We start from the raw sequence: 15,280 nt of genomic DNA on the forward strand, positions 1-15,280 counted from the left end.
TATACAGGACTTTTCATCTGTAGATGTCAAAGCATTTTACAAAGGAGGTCAGTGTCATTAGCCCCATGTCACAGGTGAGGAAGCTGCAGCATACAGAATTGACATGACTTGCCCAAGATCACCCACCAGGCCAGTGGCAGAGCCAGGAATAGAACTCCTGAGTTCTAGTCCAGAGTGTTACATATAATTCATAATCACAGAATCGTAGGACTGGAAGGGACCTCGAGAGGTCATCATGTTGGATCATATTAAAGAAATTCTGTATTAAAAATCACAAATGAGTTTGATTCCCCATAGTTTCAATTCCAGGGTATTACTAATTAAGAGGTCTCTTGGTTTTTGGTACTGTTTCTCTCCCTCTGTGTGTGAAACTTGCAAGCTGCTAATTGTGTTAGTACATTCTAAGACAGAGTCTGTTCTCAAAGCAATTCACAGAGAGAGAGACTCAAAGCAATACTCTAACAACAGAAACAGCACCCAGAGACTCCCCACTCTTTTGTTGTATTAACAATTGTGATTAAAATAGAGATAGAGGATGTATGTGGATGGATGCTTGGTGTGGATAATAACTGAATGATCAGGGAGGTGCCAGCCTAAGAATCCAGTGTCCATCGGCTGAAGAAGGCGTCAAGTGGAAATAACCAGAGGACCCCCCGGAGGGCAGACTGGAATCCACCCAACAGCCTCAAGGATGGGAGAACCAAAGAACAAGATAACATCTTGGAGCCGTCAGGAATGTGCTATCTGCTGATTGATTCAGCAAGAGCATGATGAAGCAATTCCCATAGACTGGCATAGGAAGAAATTCCTATAAAAATAGACTCTAAAAAGTGAGAACTTTGGGGTCTGATTCTGCAAACCAACTTCCAGGAGCATCAGATGAGCATCTGACAAGGCCCTGCTCCCTCCTCATGTCCAGGCCACCTGGCCAGTGGCTTGGCATGAGCAACTCTAAGGCTGGTAACTAAGATAACAACCTTGCAGAACCTGTGTGTGTGGGTGTGTATGTGTGTGTGTGTGTGTTTGTATGAATGAATGTGTGAATAAATATGAGATTGAATGGAATGTTATAGCTATAACTAACTGCTTACTATGATTCTTTCTGTATTCACAATAAATGTGGTATTTTGCCTTTTTCCCTTTAATAAGATCCTGCTGGTTTTTATTTTATTGGTACAACAATCTAGTCCAGTCCTCTGCACTCATGGCAGGACCAAGTATTATCTAGACCAGGAATTGGTAACCTTTGGCATGTGGCCTGTCAAGGAAATCCGTTGGCGGGCCGGGACGCTTTGTTTACCTGCAGCGTCCGCAGGTTTCGGTCGATCACAGCTCCCACTGGCCACGATTCACCGTTCCAGGCCAATGGGAGCTGTGGGAAGCGGCAGCCAGCACATCCCTCAGCCCATGCCGCTTCCCGGATGGGCCATGCACCAAAGGTTGTGGATCCCTGATCTAGGCCATTCCTGACAAGTTTTTGTCTAACCTGCTCTTAAAAATGTCCAACGATGGAGATTCCACAACCTTCCTAAGCAATTTATTCCAGTGCTTAACCACCCTGACATTTAAGATGTGTTTCCTAATATCCAACCTAAACCTCCCTTGCTGCAATTTAAGCCCACTGATTCTTAACCTATCCTCAGAGGTTAAGAAGAACAATTCTTCTCCCTCCTCCTTTTATGTACTTGAAAACTGTTATGTCCCTTCTCAGTCTTCTCTTTTTCAGACTAAACAAACCCAAGTTTTTTAATCTTCCCTCATAGGTCATGTTTTCTAGGCCTTTAATCATTTTTGTTGCTCTTCTCTGGACTTTTTCCAATTTGTCCACATCTTTCCTGAAATGTGGCACCCAGAACTGGACACAATACTCCAGCTGAGGCCTAATCAGCACAGAGTAGAGTGGAAGAATTACTTCTTGTGTCTTGCTTACAACACTCCTGCTAATACATCCCAGAATGATGTTCGCTTTTTTTTGCAACAGTGTTACACTGTTGACTCATATTTAGTTTGTGGGCCACTGTGATCTCCAGATCCCTTTCTGCAGTACTCCTTCTTAGGCAGGCATTTCCCATTTTCCCATTCATATTTCACATTGTGCAACCTCAGGGCTGTTTTAACTTGTGCTGGCAATAACTGACTGTTAGGATATAGCTATTCAGGCCTGTCTGTAAAGGCCTATACTCTAAGACTTTAGGTGTATTCTTATCACTTAGCTAGTTATAGAGGTATAAAAGAAAGAATCAAAATCACTGTCTGCCAGTGTAAGGGCCTTCTCTTACTGTGACAGTCTGAGGCCCTGTTCTTAGGCTAAGGCCTTTGGCTAAGCAGCAGAGGCAGCCATAAGCTGGGAAGCGAATGGTCACATCCTCACATTCCAACCTAGTCACATTCAAATAAGGTGCTATTGGGCTGTTAGGAATACAATCCTGTCCTGATAATGCCTATCGCCTCCAGAGAAAGGGAAGTGCCTAGAAGATGGAAAAGGAAACTTAGTTTGATAGCATCCGGTCTGGCAAGAACTCACTTATCCATAGCTGGGATGTGAAATTCTCATTTCTTTGTTGTTCTATCACTGTAGTCCCCATTTCCCTACTGTTTGTCTGTATAATCTCTGTCTGGTTCTGTGATTGTTTCTGTCTGCTGTATAATTAATTTTGCTGGGTGTAAACTAATTAAGGTGGTGGGATATAATTGGTTAAATAATCATGTTACAATATGTCAGGATTGGTTAGTTAAATTTCAGTAAAATGATTGGTAAAGATATAGCGAAGCAGAACTCAAGTTTTACTATATAGTCTGCAGTCAATCAGGAAGCGTGTGGGTGGGGGAAATGGGAACAGGGAATGGGGAAATTGGAATCATGTTTAGCTAAGGGCAGGAATAGGAACTGGGACACAGGTAAGGCTCTGTGGTGTCAGAGCTGGGAAGGGGGACACTAAGGAAGGAAACTGGAATCATGCTTGCTGGAAGTTCACTCCAATCTCCATCAAATTGTTTGCACCTTTGGACTTCAGGTATTGTTGCTCTCTGTTCATGTGAGAAGGACCAGGGAAGTAAGTGGGTGAAGGAATAAGCCCCCTAACACTGACTACTAGGGGTCATTCTGAGCATCTGGGATTGCTGAAGTGCCGTATTCTCTAGCACTTTCCCTCATACCCCAGCATGCCCCCTAAGTTGGGTAGAGATGGGGTGACACCAGAAGCAGAGGAATATAGGATGGGTTATACCAGTTTTACTCCAGCCATGGATTCCTGTATGCAAGGGGAATCTCTAGCTGCCTGTTTAAGCCAGCTTTTTGCTCCCTTTGCACTGCCAATGTAATGGGAATGACACACAGCTAAGAATCCTGTCCACTGTCTCTGACATGGTGGCTGGTTGAAAGGACTCTTAAATGTGCTATAAGTTGAGCACCCAAAATCACTAGTCACTTATGAAAATATCAGAACAAATACAAAGGAGCTACATTCGAACTCAGAGTCATTTTTTAATCAGTTTAGGATTTTTTGGATTGGTCTCCCTCCCCCCACTTTCTGCACTGCTAAATCTTCTGCAAAGCTGCAGAATAGCGAACACTGACATATAATTGGCCTTCTGTGGTACAAGAACTAGAGCATTGTTTTCTTGCTATTTATATTTCCATTCGGTTTATCTTTCAAGACAGGGAAGTGATTTAAATTATAACTCCCTAAAGTAGACAGGACAGTAGAAGCTGCTACTCTCTGTAAAGAAGCTGGATTTTTATTGCTTCCAGGCCCACATATGCATGCTTAGGACCGCCTATAACGTTCAAAGGTGATAATAAACAAGATAATGTACTCTAAACAATTACTTACTGCAATTTTCCACAAGGTCAAGAGCAACATTCGTAGCAATATCCATCCCAGTGTTTATGTATGACTGGCAGTTTTTCAGAGACGATAGAGAAGAATCCACACAATTGAACGAAATCACTGAACCCCCAGGCATCTTGAAATAATTCCCTTGGAAATAACAGAAAAGGGGTTTTAGAGATAAAGCGTTTGGAAAAAGAAACAGAAGTACAAATATACAACTTAAAGTCCCAACAGCTCTAATCACATGTTGAAGAGCAGGGGTGAAATCCTGGCCCCACTGAAGTCAATGGAAGCTTTGTCATTGACTCCACTGGAGCCAAGATTTCACCCCAGATACACCAAACATCTATGGTGCAATGCAGAACAGCATTATACTGCAGAAAGTGGCTTGTGGCTTTCATATTCTCGTGCACACTGTTTCACTAAAGGTAAAATGCCCACTGATTATAAGGGCTGTTCTGACAAACAGGCAGCCCTCAGAAGAAACAGACTAACAATTGTCACTTATTTAGAGACCATCAAACAAAGGACAGGACTCTGTCCCAAGAATGCATTCACTCGTAAAATTACCCAATTCCTACACTGGAAAAGAGTGATGTGTCTCTATTACCAAAAAGGTCACAAAAGTAACGCTGCAGCTCTACCACCAGCAGCCTAGCTCTCTCACTGATTCGCTGCCTTCCCTCTGTTGGTACATTGGCTGCCAAACCAGCTCCTAAGGGACTTTTCCCACCTGTAATGGGATTGCTTGCTCCTACAGTTACGCACCACTGCTCGTCTATAAGTTAATTGTCTGTTTTCCAACCTGAAAAGTTCCAGTCTTTTTAATCTCTCCTCGTACGGAAACTGTTCCATACCCCTAATCATTTTTATTGTCCTTTTTTGTACCTTTTCCAATTCTAATATATCTTTTTTGAGATGGGGCAACTAGACCTGCATGCAGTATTCAAGATGTGCGTATATCATGGATTTATATAGAGGCATTAATATATTTTTGTCTTATTATTAAGGTTAAGATTTTGTCACAGAAATTTTTCATCAAAGTCACAGACAGATCACAGGCAATAAGCAAAAATTCACGGAAGCCAATAACCTGTTCATAGGGGAGGGGAACTGAACATTCCAAGCCCCATCAGGAGGGCAGGAGTGGCTGAGAGCTGCTTCAGCCCTCCCGCTGCAGCTGGGCTGATGCCAAAGAAGTCTCGGAGGTCCACTAAAGTTACGGAACCTGTGACCTCCATGACAGAATCATATCCTTACTTATTATCTATCCCTTTTCTAATGGTTCCCCAATTTGTGTGTCATCTGTAGGGCCCTACCAAATTCACGGCCATGAAAAACACATCACAGACCATGAAATCTGAGATCTCCCCCTGTGAAATTAGGTCTTTTTTTGTGCTTTTACCCTACACTATAAGGATTTCACAGGGGAGACCAGCGTTTCTCAAATTGGGGATCTTGACCCAAAAGAGAGTTGTGGGGGGGTTGCAAGGTTATTTTAGGGGTGTCACGGTATTACCACCCTTATTTCGGTGCTGCCTTCAGAACTGGACAACCAGAGAGCGACGGCTATTACCAGGCGCACAGCTCTGAAGGCAGCGCCCGGCCAACAGCGGCAAAGAAGTAAGGGTAGCAATACCATACCATGCCACCTTTACTTCCACACTGTTGACTTCAGAGCTGGGCGGCCAGAGGGTGGGGCTGCTGACTGAGGGCCCAGCTCTTGTGCTTTTACCCTACACCATACAGATTTCACAGGGGAGACCAGCGTTTCTCAAATTGGGGGTCTTGACCCAAAAGAGAGTTGCGGGGGGGGGTCACAAGGTTATTTTAGGGGTGTCACGGTATTACCACCCTTATTTCGGTGCTGCCTTCAGAGCTGGACAACCAGAGAGCAGCGGCTATTACCAGGCGCCCAGCTCTGAAGGCAGCACCCTGCCAGCAGCAGCACAGAAGTAAGGGCCCAGCAGCAGTGCAGAAGTAAGGGTAGCAGTACTGCAACCCCCTTACAATAACCATGTGACCCTTCCCCTCCCCGCACAACTCCATTTTGGGTCAGGCCCTCTACAATTACAACACTGTGAAATTTCAGATTTAAATAGCTGAAATCATGAAATTTACAATTTTTTAAATCCTATGACCATGAAATTGACCAAAATCGACTGTAAACTTTATCAGTGATGATTTTAGGTTTTCTTCCATGTCATAGATAAAAATGTTAAATAGCACAGAGCCAAGAACCACTCCCAGGGAGACTGCACTGGAAACATAACTGCTTGATGACAATTCCGCAGCTACAGTTACATTTTGAGACCTATCAGTTAGCCAGATTTTAATCCATTTAATATTTGCTATGTTAATTTTATATGCTTCTAGTTTTTTAACAAAAATGTTGTATGGTGCCAAGTCCAATGCCATACAAAAGTCTAAGTATATTACATCAGCACTATTACCTTTATCAACCAAATTTATAAACCCATCAAAAAAAAGATATCAAGTTAGTTTGAGAGGATCTATTTTCCATAAACCCATTTTAGCACCTTATGGCTAGAAACTTCTTTTTTATTTTACATGAACATTTAGATTCTGCAGAATGTGTCAGTACCCAGCTGCCCCATGACTCAGTTTCCCCATCTTTAAAACAGGGATAAAAAAAAAAAAGACCTTTGCAACACACTTTGAGATCTACGGATGAAAAATGCCAAGTATCCCTGATACTCCCAAGGCCACCCTCGCAGACACTCAGTGCTCCCCTTTGTCCGGGCCAGAGGTTGCCTGTCAGTTATTGTCCTAGTGCTGATCCCCCCACCACCCTGGGGTGGGTTTCCAGGTGAAACATGCCAAGCAAAGAGCGGTGCTATCTCGGCCTTCACTTCACATCTTGGGGCCACACCACAGCATCCCGCTGGCAGGCACAGAGGTGGCAGTAGGGCCACCACGAGGCTGCCCCAGGCCAGAGGGAGCTGCAAACGCCTCAGGGGCGACATATGCACCAGGTTTGGGAGCATCCACACTGAGACTAACCTCACTGGGTAACATCACGCGCGCACACACACTCCATCCACCCAGCTAAAGCGGAGTGCTTGAGGGGAGGCCCATCAGCCTCTCGCCCGTTGCTGGCAGCTTCTCCCTCCCCACCGGGGAGCCTCCCGCCAATCCCTGCCCGGGCGGGGCGCCCGCAAGGCATCAGCCCCGCTACCTGGTGCCGGGGGCTCAGGCCCGGCCTGAGGCGGCTCCGCCGGCAGCAGGCCGCGCTCCCCTCCGTCCCTATAGGAACCGCCGCCGCCGCCGCCACGGGAGGCGCTGACGCTCCACGGCGCAGGCGGGCACCGAGCAGGAACCGACTCATCAGCCGGCGCCCGGGCACATGACCCAGGGCCGCTGGCGTCGGCTGGGCGGGCCGCTGCACCGAGGCCTTCCAGCCTGCGGCGTCCGGGCCTCCAGAAATCGCCTGCGAGCGGCCTGGCCCGGGGGGAAGCCCAGCGCCTTTCTGGGCGAGGAGGGAGCCCGGCTGGCACAGTAAGTGCGGGGGGGGCCTTGGCAGGCCCAGGGCATTCTTGGGGAGCTCCTATTTAGGGTGGGGGTGGGGAAGCAGGAGCTCTGCCGCACCCCCGGGGAGCGGGGGGTGTTGTGATTTCGGAGGGTGGCTGGCTGAGGGTTAATTCCGGGGCGCTGGGGGGTGCTGGGGCGAGGGGGTGCTGGGGCTGTGTCTGGGGAACGCCCTGGGTGGGGGGCCGGCTGTGATGGTGGGAGGGTGACGGTGTCATTTTGCGGGTGTTGTTTCCTGGGTAGGAGGGTAGGTTGTGTTTGGGAGGCACTCGGGGCATTTCTCTGGTGGGGAGGCTAGAGCGCGAGTACCTGGGACTCGTAGGGTTGCCAACCGCCCAGGATTGTCCAGAGCCTCCAGGAAGTAAAGATTATGTCATGTGATGGCAAGGACTCTGGTGGCATTTTATTTGTTGTTTTTGTGGATACAGACTAGCGCGGTTACCCCCTGACGCTTGTCATGTGATGAAAACCGCCAGGAATATGTCCAAGCGAAATTGGCAACCCTGCCTGGGACATGTGGGTTTGGTGTGAAGGGAAATTGGTAAATGCCAGTGAGGGTGGGAGATGTTTGTTTCATTGCACAAGCCGGAGGTAACGAGTGGGATGAAAGCCAGTGAGTTCTTCAGTATCTCCTTGAAACATACTGTACAAAAGTCATTGACTGCTAAACGGAGCCTTTAATATTAGTCCAAAATGAGGGCCTATCTCTGTCCCTGTAAGTAAGACTTAACCACTCTGCAAGTTACTTATTTTGGACCACCAACTGTCTTCTTGAGTTTGAAATATTTTAATTTGACATTCATTTAAAATAAAAAAACCACGTTAGACTGATGAACTGCATTTTTGGAGGGTAGGGTGAGGCATCATTTAAGGCCCAGTCCTGCTGTCCTTGATTTAGGTCCTGATCCTGCAATAAGCATGGCATGGGCAAACTTCTGTAGCCAGGTAAAACTCATTCCAGGGCTGTGTACTTAAACAGGAGAAAGATTGGGCTCTTATTAGGTATGCTGTGGCAGAGTGGGTTTAAAGGGGAAGCTGTCAACTTAGATTTAGCTCAACATTTTTTTAAAACAAGCTTTTATGAAACCTAAAATCAATACAAACATTTCCACAGATGTTTTAAAAAATGAAAATAGTTGCCTTTAACATTGCTGCACTAAATATCTCCTAGGGAAAGTGACCACAAATAAAAGTGAAACTCACTTTGTTGATTTCCTTTGTGCAAGCTGAGAGACATGCAAAAATTAAACAGATTGTTTGTCTCAAGGCTGCAAACAGTCAATTAATTTTGATTTCTTATTCATACTTTACATATGATTGTAGTGACTGAAACTATATGAAAAAGGAAGTGATTGGACAGTTGTAATTTTTGGGGTCTTTTTAACTGGATACAATTAAGATTCCTGACTTGGAGAGAGATCGCTATGACCTAGAAGTGCGACCACAGTTGAAAAGGTGTCTGTGTAGCAATGAATATGCTCAAATAAATTGGTTAGTCTCTAAGGTGCCACAAGTACTCCTTTTCTTTTTGCGAATACAGACTAACATGGCTGTTACTCTGAAACCAATGAATAAATGATTGACCCTGAGCTGCAGTTAGCTCTCATTCATCTAAATGTTTATCCACTTTGCTGTAGCACTTTTGGTTGTGTTGTTTTATAGATCTAAGGTGGCTGTGCTATTCTTAACTCATTTTATAAAGTACTAGCTTGTGTCCGTATCTTGCTTCTGCTGCTTGGCCTGTCATCTGCTTTGATCATTTTGCCTTTTAGCAGCTGTCCAGAAATCTTTTGGTAAAGATTGTGCTTAGATAAGCTATTACCCTCAGGAGAGTGGGTTTGTGGGGGGGGGAGAAAACCTGGATTTGTGCTGGAAATGGCCCAACTTGATTATCATACACATTGTAAGGAGAGTGATCACTTTAGATAAGCTATTACGAGCAGGAGAGTGGGGTGGGGGGAGAGAAAACCTTTTGTAGTGGTAAACACCCATTTTTTCATGGTTTGTGTGTATAAAAAGATCTGTACTTTCCACAGTATGCATCCGATGAAGTGAGCTGTAGCTCACGAAAGCTTATGCTCAGATAAATTGGTTAGTCTCTAAGGTGCCACAAGTACTCCTTTTCTTTTTGCAAATACAGACTAACAGGGCTGTTACTCTGAAACCTGTCATTGTGCTACAGTTTCTCATCTGATCTTGGAGTTGTCTTAGCTAAGTGCTGTATATATGCGGAAGATACACTACAGTGTTTATTTTTCATCTGCCATCTACTCTCCGTTGCTGGGGTATATAGAGTTCTATAACTATAGTTTTTCCAGAGTTACTTTAATATCTATAGATTGAGCCATTTAAAATGTGCTGAATGTGCGGATTTTTTGTTTTTACAGGTAATTTAGATGGCGCATGTAGTTTTCCAGTTAGACTTCTTTCTCCAAATGACTTGAAGATTGAAACTCAAAAACAGACTGCAATAATATCACTACTCTGTCACAGTCATCTTCAGGATGGTTGATTTTCTAGCTGAAAACAATCACTGTGGCCAGGCAATTCTTCGGATTGTCTCTTGTGGAAATGCCATCATTGCAGAACTTTTGAGACTGTCTGAGTTTATTCCTAGTGTTTTTAGGCTCAAAGACAAGGCTGATCAACAGAAGTATGGGGATATCATATTTGATTTCAGTTACTTTAAGGTAAATATTACTCTGCCATGTTAAATCTCTCTCTTGAACCATCATTTTCTTACTGGAGCACTATTTCTCTAGGCAGCGTTTCTCAAACTGGCATCTGTGGACCCACACTGATCAACTCCTACCCCTTCCTACCTCAACTCTGCCCCTCTCTCCCAGCGCCTCTTGCATGCCAGGGACCAGCTGTTCAGTGGCGTGCAGGAGGCTCTAGGAGGGAGCAGGAGGAGCGGGGATGGGACGCACTTGGGGGAGGGGGTGGAATCATGTCTGGGGCCACTGGCCCCACTGATCAACTCCTTCCCCTCCTTCACAGTGCCTCCTGCATGCCAAGAAACAGCTGTTCCCCGGCATGCAGGAGGCGTGGGGAGGAGCAGGGATGGGGCATGCTTGGGGAAAGAAGTGGGGAAGAGGAGGGGCAGGGGTGGAGTAGTTGTGGGAAGAGCTGGAGCCTTGGGGGAAGGAGTGAAGTGTGGGCGGGACCTGGAGGTAAGTCGGGGTTTGCGGATCTGCGAAAAATTTTAAATCAAAGTGGTGGTCCTCAGGTTGCTGAAGTTTGAGAACCGCTGCTCTAGGGTGTTTTAAGCTGTTCGTATGCATGTGTTAAAACCTGCCATTCTTGAGTAATTAATTGTGTTAAACTCTTACATTTGATAGTAATTAATAAAATTATATTTTATGCTGAATTTGGTATTGGCAATAAATTCACCCGAAGTGAGGTTACAATTTGGATATGCCTGCACATTTAGCTCTTTATTGCTTGAGTGAACTAAATCCAAAAACCTCATGTCACACCTTTTCCCCTGTCTTGTTTATTCCTGTGAGTCAAAAACAGAGTATAGTCTAGATCTTGTGTCTGGACAACAGGAATTTGATTTTTAATTCCATTGGCTCTATCGGATTATTTGGAAGGAGGATGTAAGGGGAGAAAAAAGGGATGGTATAAAATGCACACTTGAATAAGAAATCCCAAAATACACCCTTTTTTAAAAGGTTGTTGGGTTGTCCCAGCTGAAAAAGTGGAATTAGGCCTTTTTAATTATCTGAAGGACAGTTTCATACTTAAAATCTCACTTTCAACAGGACGATCAAATTCTGATTATGTCAACAATGGCTGTCTCCCTTCAAGTAGTATCATGAGATTCCTGATACATTTCTGGTTGCCTTAACCCTGTTCTCTATCTTCTGCTGCATTGAAAGCTATCTTTATATAACTTCCTTTTAATAACAATTCTGTGGTGGTTCGTTCTCCATTAGATCTGTTCACGTGTGCTGAACTAACAAGCATATGCAGGATCAGTGGCCAGAGAGGATCCCTTTTTTCCCTTCCTGGGTTTAACTTCTGAAAGTGCTTTCACTTTGCTGTTTTTCAGGACAGTTTGGGAAGGGATCCTCACAGTGACTAATTTGCCTTTCTGTTTCCGAGAATTGTACAGTAAGAGACCTCTGATCACGTAATGGTATTTTATAGAAAGAGTGGTGAGCTCTGAGCATTGGATGGGGAATCGGGAGCTCAAATTCTAATCCCATTTATGACCTCATTTTCCTCTGTGCATACGGGAGACTGAGGCACAAATAGATTTAAAGGCACATCATCAATTTGGAAATCATGCTTTTTGTCTAAAATCCATAGTATACAAGTAACATCTAAAATCACTATATTTGAAAGAGATTTGAGATTAAAAATTGTTTGTTTACTTTGTGTAATATATGCTGTCAATTTCACTGCTTTACCTGTATTGTCAGTCAGTCCTTGTGTCCTGCATGTGTGGATCTTTCACACAGGACCAAGAGAAAAAGAAATATTTTAAAAACTCACAAAAATTGCCATGAGGATCTAGGCAGCTGTCAGACTTCAAATATATTTTTAAGTTACTTATTTTATAAAGTTCAAGGTGGCAGCACCCTTTGCAGCTTCCCTTCCATCTGTAAAATGCGTACCTACTCTACAGGTTTATTTTGAGGAATAACATGAGGCCTGGGCCTGCCAACACACCCATAGTTCTGCTGCCTTCAAAGAGATAATATGCATTAGAAAAAACTAATTATGTGAGCTGCTGTTTGCAGAATCTTGCACTTAAGGTCATAGAATCCAGCCTGAATATGGGAGGATCAAAAGTATTAAGAGTGGAATTGTGGCTCCACTGAAGCCAATGGCAAAAGTCTTCCTGACTTCAATAGGACCATGATTTCACCCAAAGTGTTAATTACTATGTTTGCAGCTTCCATATAAGAATTCCTAATAACATGTAAAATCCATCAACCTTTTATTATACAATTGATTTATAAGTACAAACGTCCAAAATATCTTTTGGGGGAAGAGCTAATTGTGAAATCAAAGTTAGCTGAACACACCTTGACAATGCTATTTTTTGGTAGTTAAGGTGGATGCAATTGCTCAATACATAATTAATTCACATACTGTTTTCCTACAGCGAACAGTCATAATTCTGATCAATGTTCTTTACTAATTTTTAAATCAATTTCCTCTTCTTAGGGGCCTGAGATCTGTGAAGGCAAGTTGGAAGCCAAACCTGAGTTACTGGATTTAGATGAAGAATTTCGTGAAAACAACATAGAAATTTTGACAAGATTTTATCTAGCATTTCAAAGTGTCCATAAATATATTGTAGATTTAAACAGGTATGTGTGTAAGATTTGTTAGTGTAGTGACTCCAGTAATTGTATGATCTTAATTTTTTTTTTTCTCTGCCTAAATATTTCTGTGTTACTTAACAGCATGACCTGCTGTAATGAGCACTGTGTTATGCTTCTGTCACTGTCTCCAACATGTTGATGGACCTTGGGCAAGTTACTTCACCTGTGTCTTCCTTTCCTTATGAGTAAACTGGAAATGATGATACTTGCCCATCTTTGTAAAATGTTTTTGACATCTGTGGATGAAGGGAGATCTATTATTATAAAATCAACTTTTTGGTGTTGCAAAAGAGTATGAGAATTAAGATAAAAATTTTTAGCTTGTACCTCTCTATCTCTGACCTCCAATGGCACTGCTTTCCTAAATTATTTGTTTCAGAGTAACTACCTTACCCCAGGGTTACTGTTTTAAAAGGCTCATGAAATCATGTAGAATTGCCAGAGACTCCATAAAATCCAGTGGGGACTTTGCTCTAGCTATTGATTTTATGTGGAAGGTGCTCAGCTACTGTGGTGATGGACGAGTACTAGAAAACCTTTTTTAGATAGATATATCCCTCTTAAAAATTAAGATGAAACCATTCCACTTCCAACTTTCCCCTTGCAAAATGGAATGGAGCTATATTAGGGAAATTTACAGTAACTGATATTTGTGAGGTGACTTCTGGGCCTCCTGTCAAACTGTCAATGCCCTCTAGACTCCAGTGATGAAGCTCTGATTAACCTTCTGCATAATATTCCAGCCTTTTCTCCTAGTCTGACTAGTTCCTAGTTTTTCCTTCCCATGCTCTACTCTTTAGGTTACCTCCATCCATACAGAGGTGAGGGGATGGTTTGCAAAGGAGTTGTTCTCACTTGAATAAAGGCCTCAAATCTGCAAGATACTGAATACTCTCCAATTCATTGACATTAACTGAACCAGAGCATGATCAGTATGTTGCAGGAGACACTCTACATCTAGTGGGCTCAGACCTCCAATGCCTTCCTCAGATTATTAGGACCTTTCTGTTTTTTTTCTGTGCTTGAGAAACTTGTGCTTGTTGAATCTTTGCTAAGTGAACTTTATACTCTGGGAGATGTTGTCATAACCTTATAAGCCGGGCTTCTACACTCTTCTGTTGAGCTTCAGGGGAAACTGCCCCACTTGCTCGTAAGGGCACATCAGTTGAGAACAGAAAACGGACTCCTGGTGGTGAGTGACCTACTCTTGGTTACTGTTTGTAGATATTTGGATGATCTCAATGAAGGAATTTACATTCAACAAACAATAGAAACTGTGCTCCTTAATGAAGATGGCAAGCAACTTCTAGTAAGTATTTACCAGTTTGTAACCAGTAATATAAACTATATTAGCGTCAGATACAATTTGGCATCTACCCTTTCTAAATTTAACTTAAACATATTGTCTGTTGTCTATATTTTAACTTCACAAAATGCATTCAAGCTCTGTGGCTCACTTTTTGTCAGGAATCCATGTAGGAAATGGTAAGAGGATAAGGAAACGTTTTCATTTTCACTTCATTATGGTTCAAATCTGATCCAGGTCATTAGTGATCCAAAACTCACTGCCACCTGAGGACCATTTAATGGCCACTCTGAAATAAGTTGGTCATCTCAGACCATTTTAGCAGATAGTTGCCCTCGTCCCATACATAGATCGCTCCGCTAGTAAGACAAGTGGGTATTTCTGCAAAGCTAAAAATAGATTGGCAGGGAGACTATTTTCTCATGCTTAGCCTTGTTCTCGAGCAGCCACTTCTAACAAACTTTTTGGCAAGCCCAGGTGTGGAAGTAATGTCTGAGCTACATCTGTTTGATTGATGAGACAAAACATGGAATCACTGTCATCTGGCACTTTTCAGAAGATGTAAAAACACTTAATTCACTTTAAAATATTAATGGTAAATATGTTAGTGTTTAGATAGCATTAATTTGTTAATTCATATTATTTCTCAACAGTGTGAAGCTCTCTATTTGTATGGAGTCATGTTGCTGGTCATTGACCAGAAAATTGAAGGGGAGGTCAGAGAGAGAATCTTGGTTTCCTACTATAGATACAGGTATCCTTGTGCTTGGAAGTATTTGAATGTGGTTTGTGTAGTAAAAATGTAGCATGCAGTATATTTAGCTAAGATTTTTCTTTCTATAGGCATTAATTTAATATGGGATGTAGAGGTATTAGCTCCTTTCCTGCAATCAGATCCACATAGTGGTTGCTGGTGCCCCTGCAGAGCCTCATGGACATCAGGGTTACTTCTTTCATGCACCAAGGTCTGCCTGCACAGATCCAGCTGCTTCCTGCGTAGATCCAATTGTATGAGCAGTGCTATAGACTTGTTCTGATTCTGACCTTATGAGGACTTGGTCACCTTGGCTAAAATATTTCTGCCTACAGCTTCAGTACTGTAACCCTCATCTATCAGAATATAACAAGTTTCCAAAGGCACAAGAACAATTTTGTGAAATATGCCGAGTTCCAGATAGTACATTTATCCCCGAATGTACTTCCTACAGTTACAGCACACTTCTGAAAGGTCCAATCAATAAATAGAGCTG

The 15,280-nt window shown here is 43.2% G+C and overlaps 2 protein-coding genes across 15 annotated transcripts in view; one reads left to right on the top strand and one right to left on the bottom strand.

The window, feature by feature from the left end:
- NSMCE2 (NSE2 SUMO ligase component of SMC5/6 complex) overlaps window positions 1-7,388 on the bottom strand; it is a 187,717-nt gene extending 180,329 nt beyond the window's left edge. The window contains 3 exon segments of the mRNA XM_073330157.2: window positions 3,834-3,980; window positions 7,033-7,306; window positions 7,308-7,388. Of these exon segments, the coding sequence (XP_073186258.2) occupies window positions 3,834-3,980; window positions 7,033-7,306; window positions 7,308-7,388 (502 nt within the window).
- Window positions 7,075-15,280, top strand: part of WASHC5 (WASH complex subunit 5) — a 71,016-nt gene continuing 62,810 nt past the window's right edge. For 4 of the 14 annotated variants that reach the window (XM_078851423.1, XM_073330151.2, XM_073330152.2 and 1 more), the window contains exons 1-5: window positions 7,091-7,352; window positions 9,770-10,072; window positions 12,564-12,709; window positions 13,949-14,033; window positions 14,684-14,784. In XM_078851423.1, the coding sequence (XP_078707549.1) occupies window positions 9,887-10,072; window positions 12,564-12,709; window positions 13,949-14,033; window positions 14,684-14,784 (518 nt within the window). In that variant the 5' untranslated portion in view covers window positions 7,091-7,352; window positions 9,770-9,886. Of the gene's footprint in view, window positions 7,353-9,769; window positions 10,073-12,563; window positions 12,710-13,948; window positions 14,034-14,683; window positions 14,785-15,280 lie in introns of all 14 variants that reach the window. The other 10 variants (XM_078851424.1, XM_073330154.2, XM_073330155.2 and 7 more) reach the window with 7 other exon arrangements.

Source organism: Lepidochelys kempii, chromosome 2, assembly GCF_965140285.1.
Source record: "Lepidochelys kempii isolate rLepKem1 chromosome 2, rLepKem1.hap1, whole genome shotgun sequence".
Taxonomy (NCBI): domain Eukaryota; kingdom Metazoa; phylum Chordata; order Testudines; family Cheloniidae; genus Lepidochelys; species Lepidochelys kempii.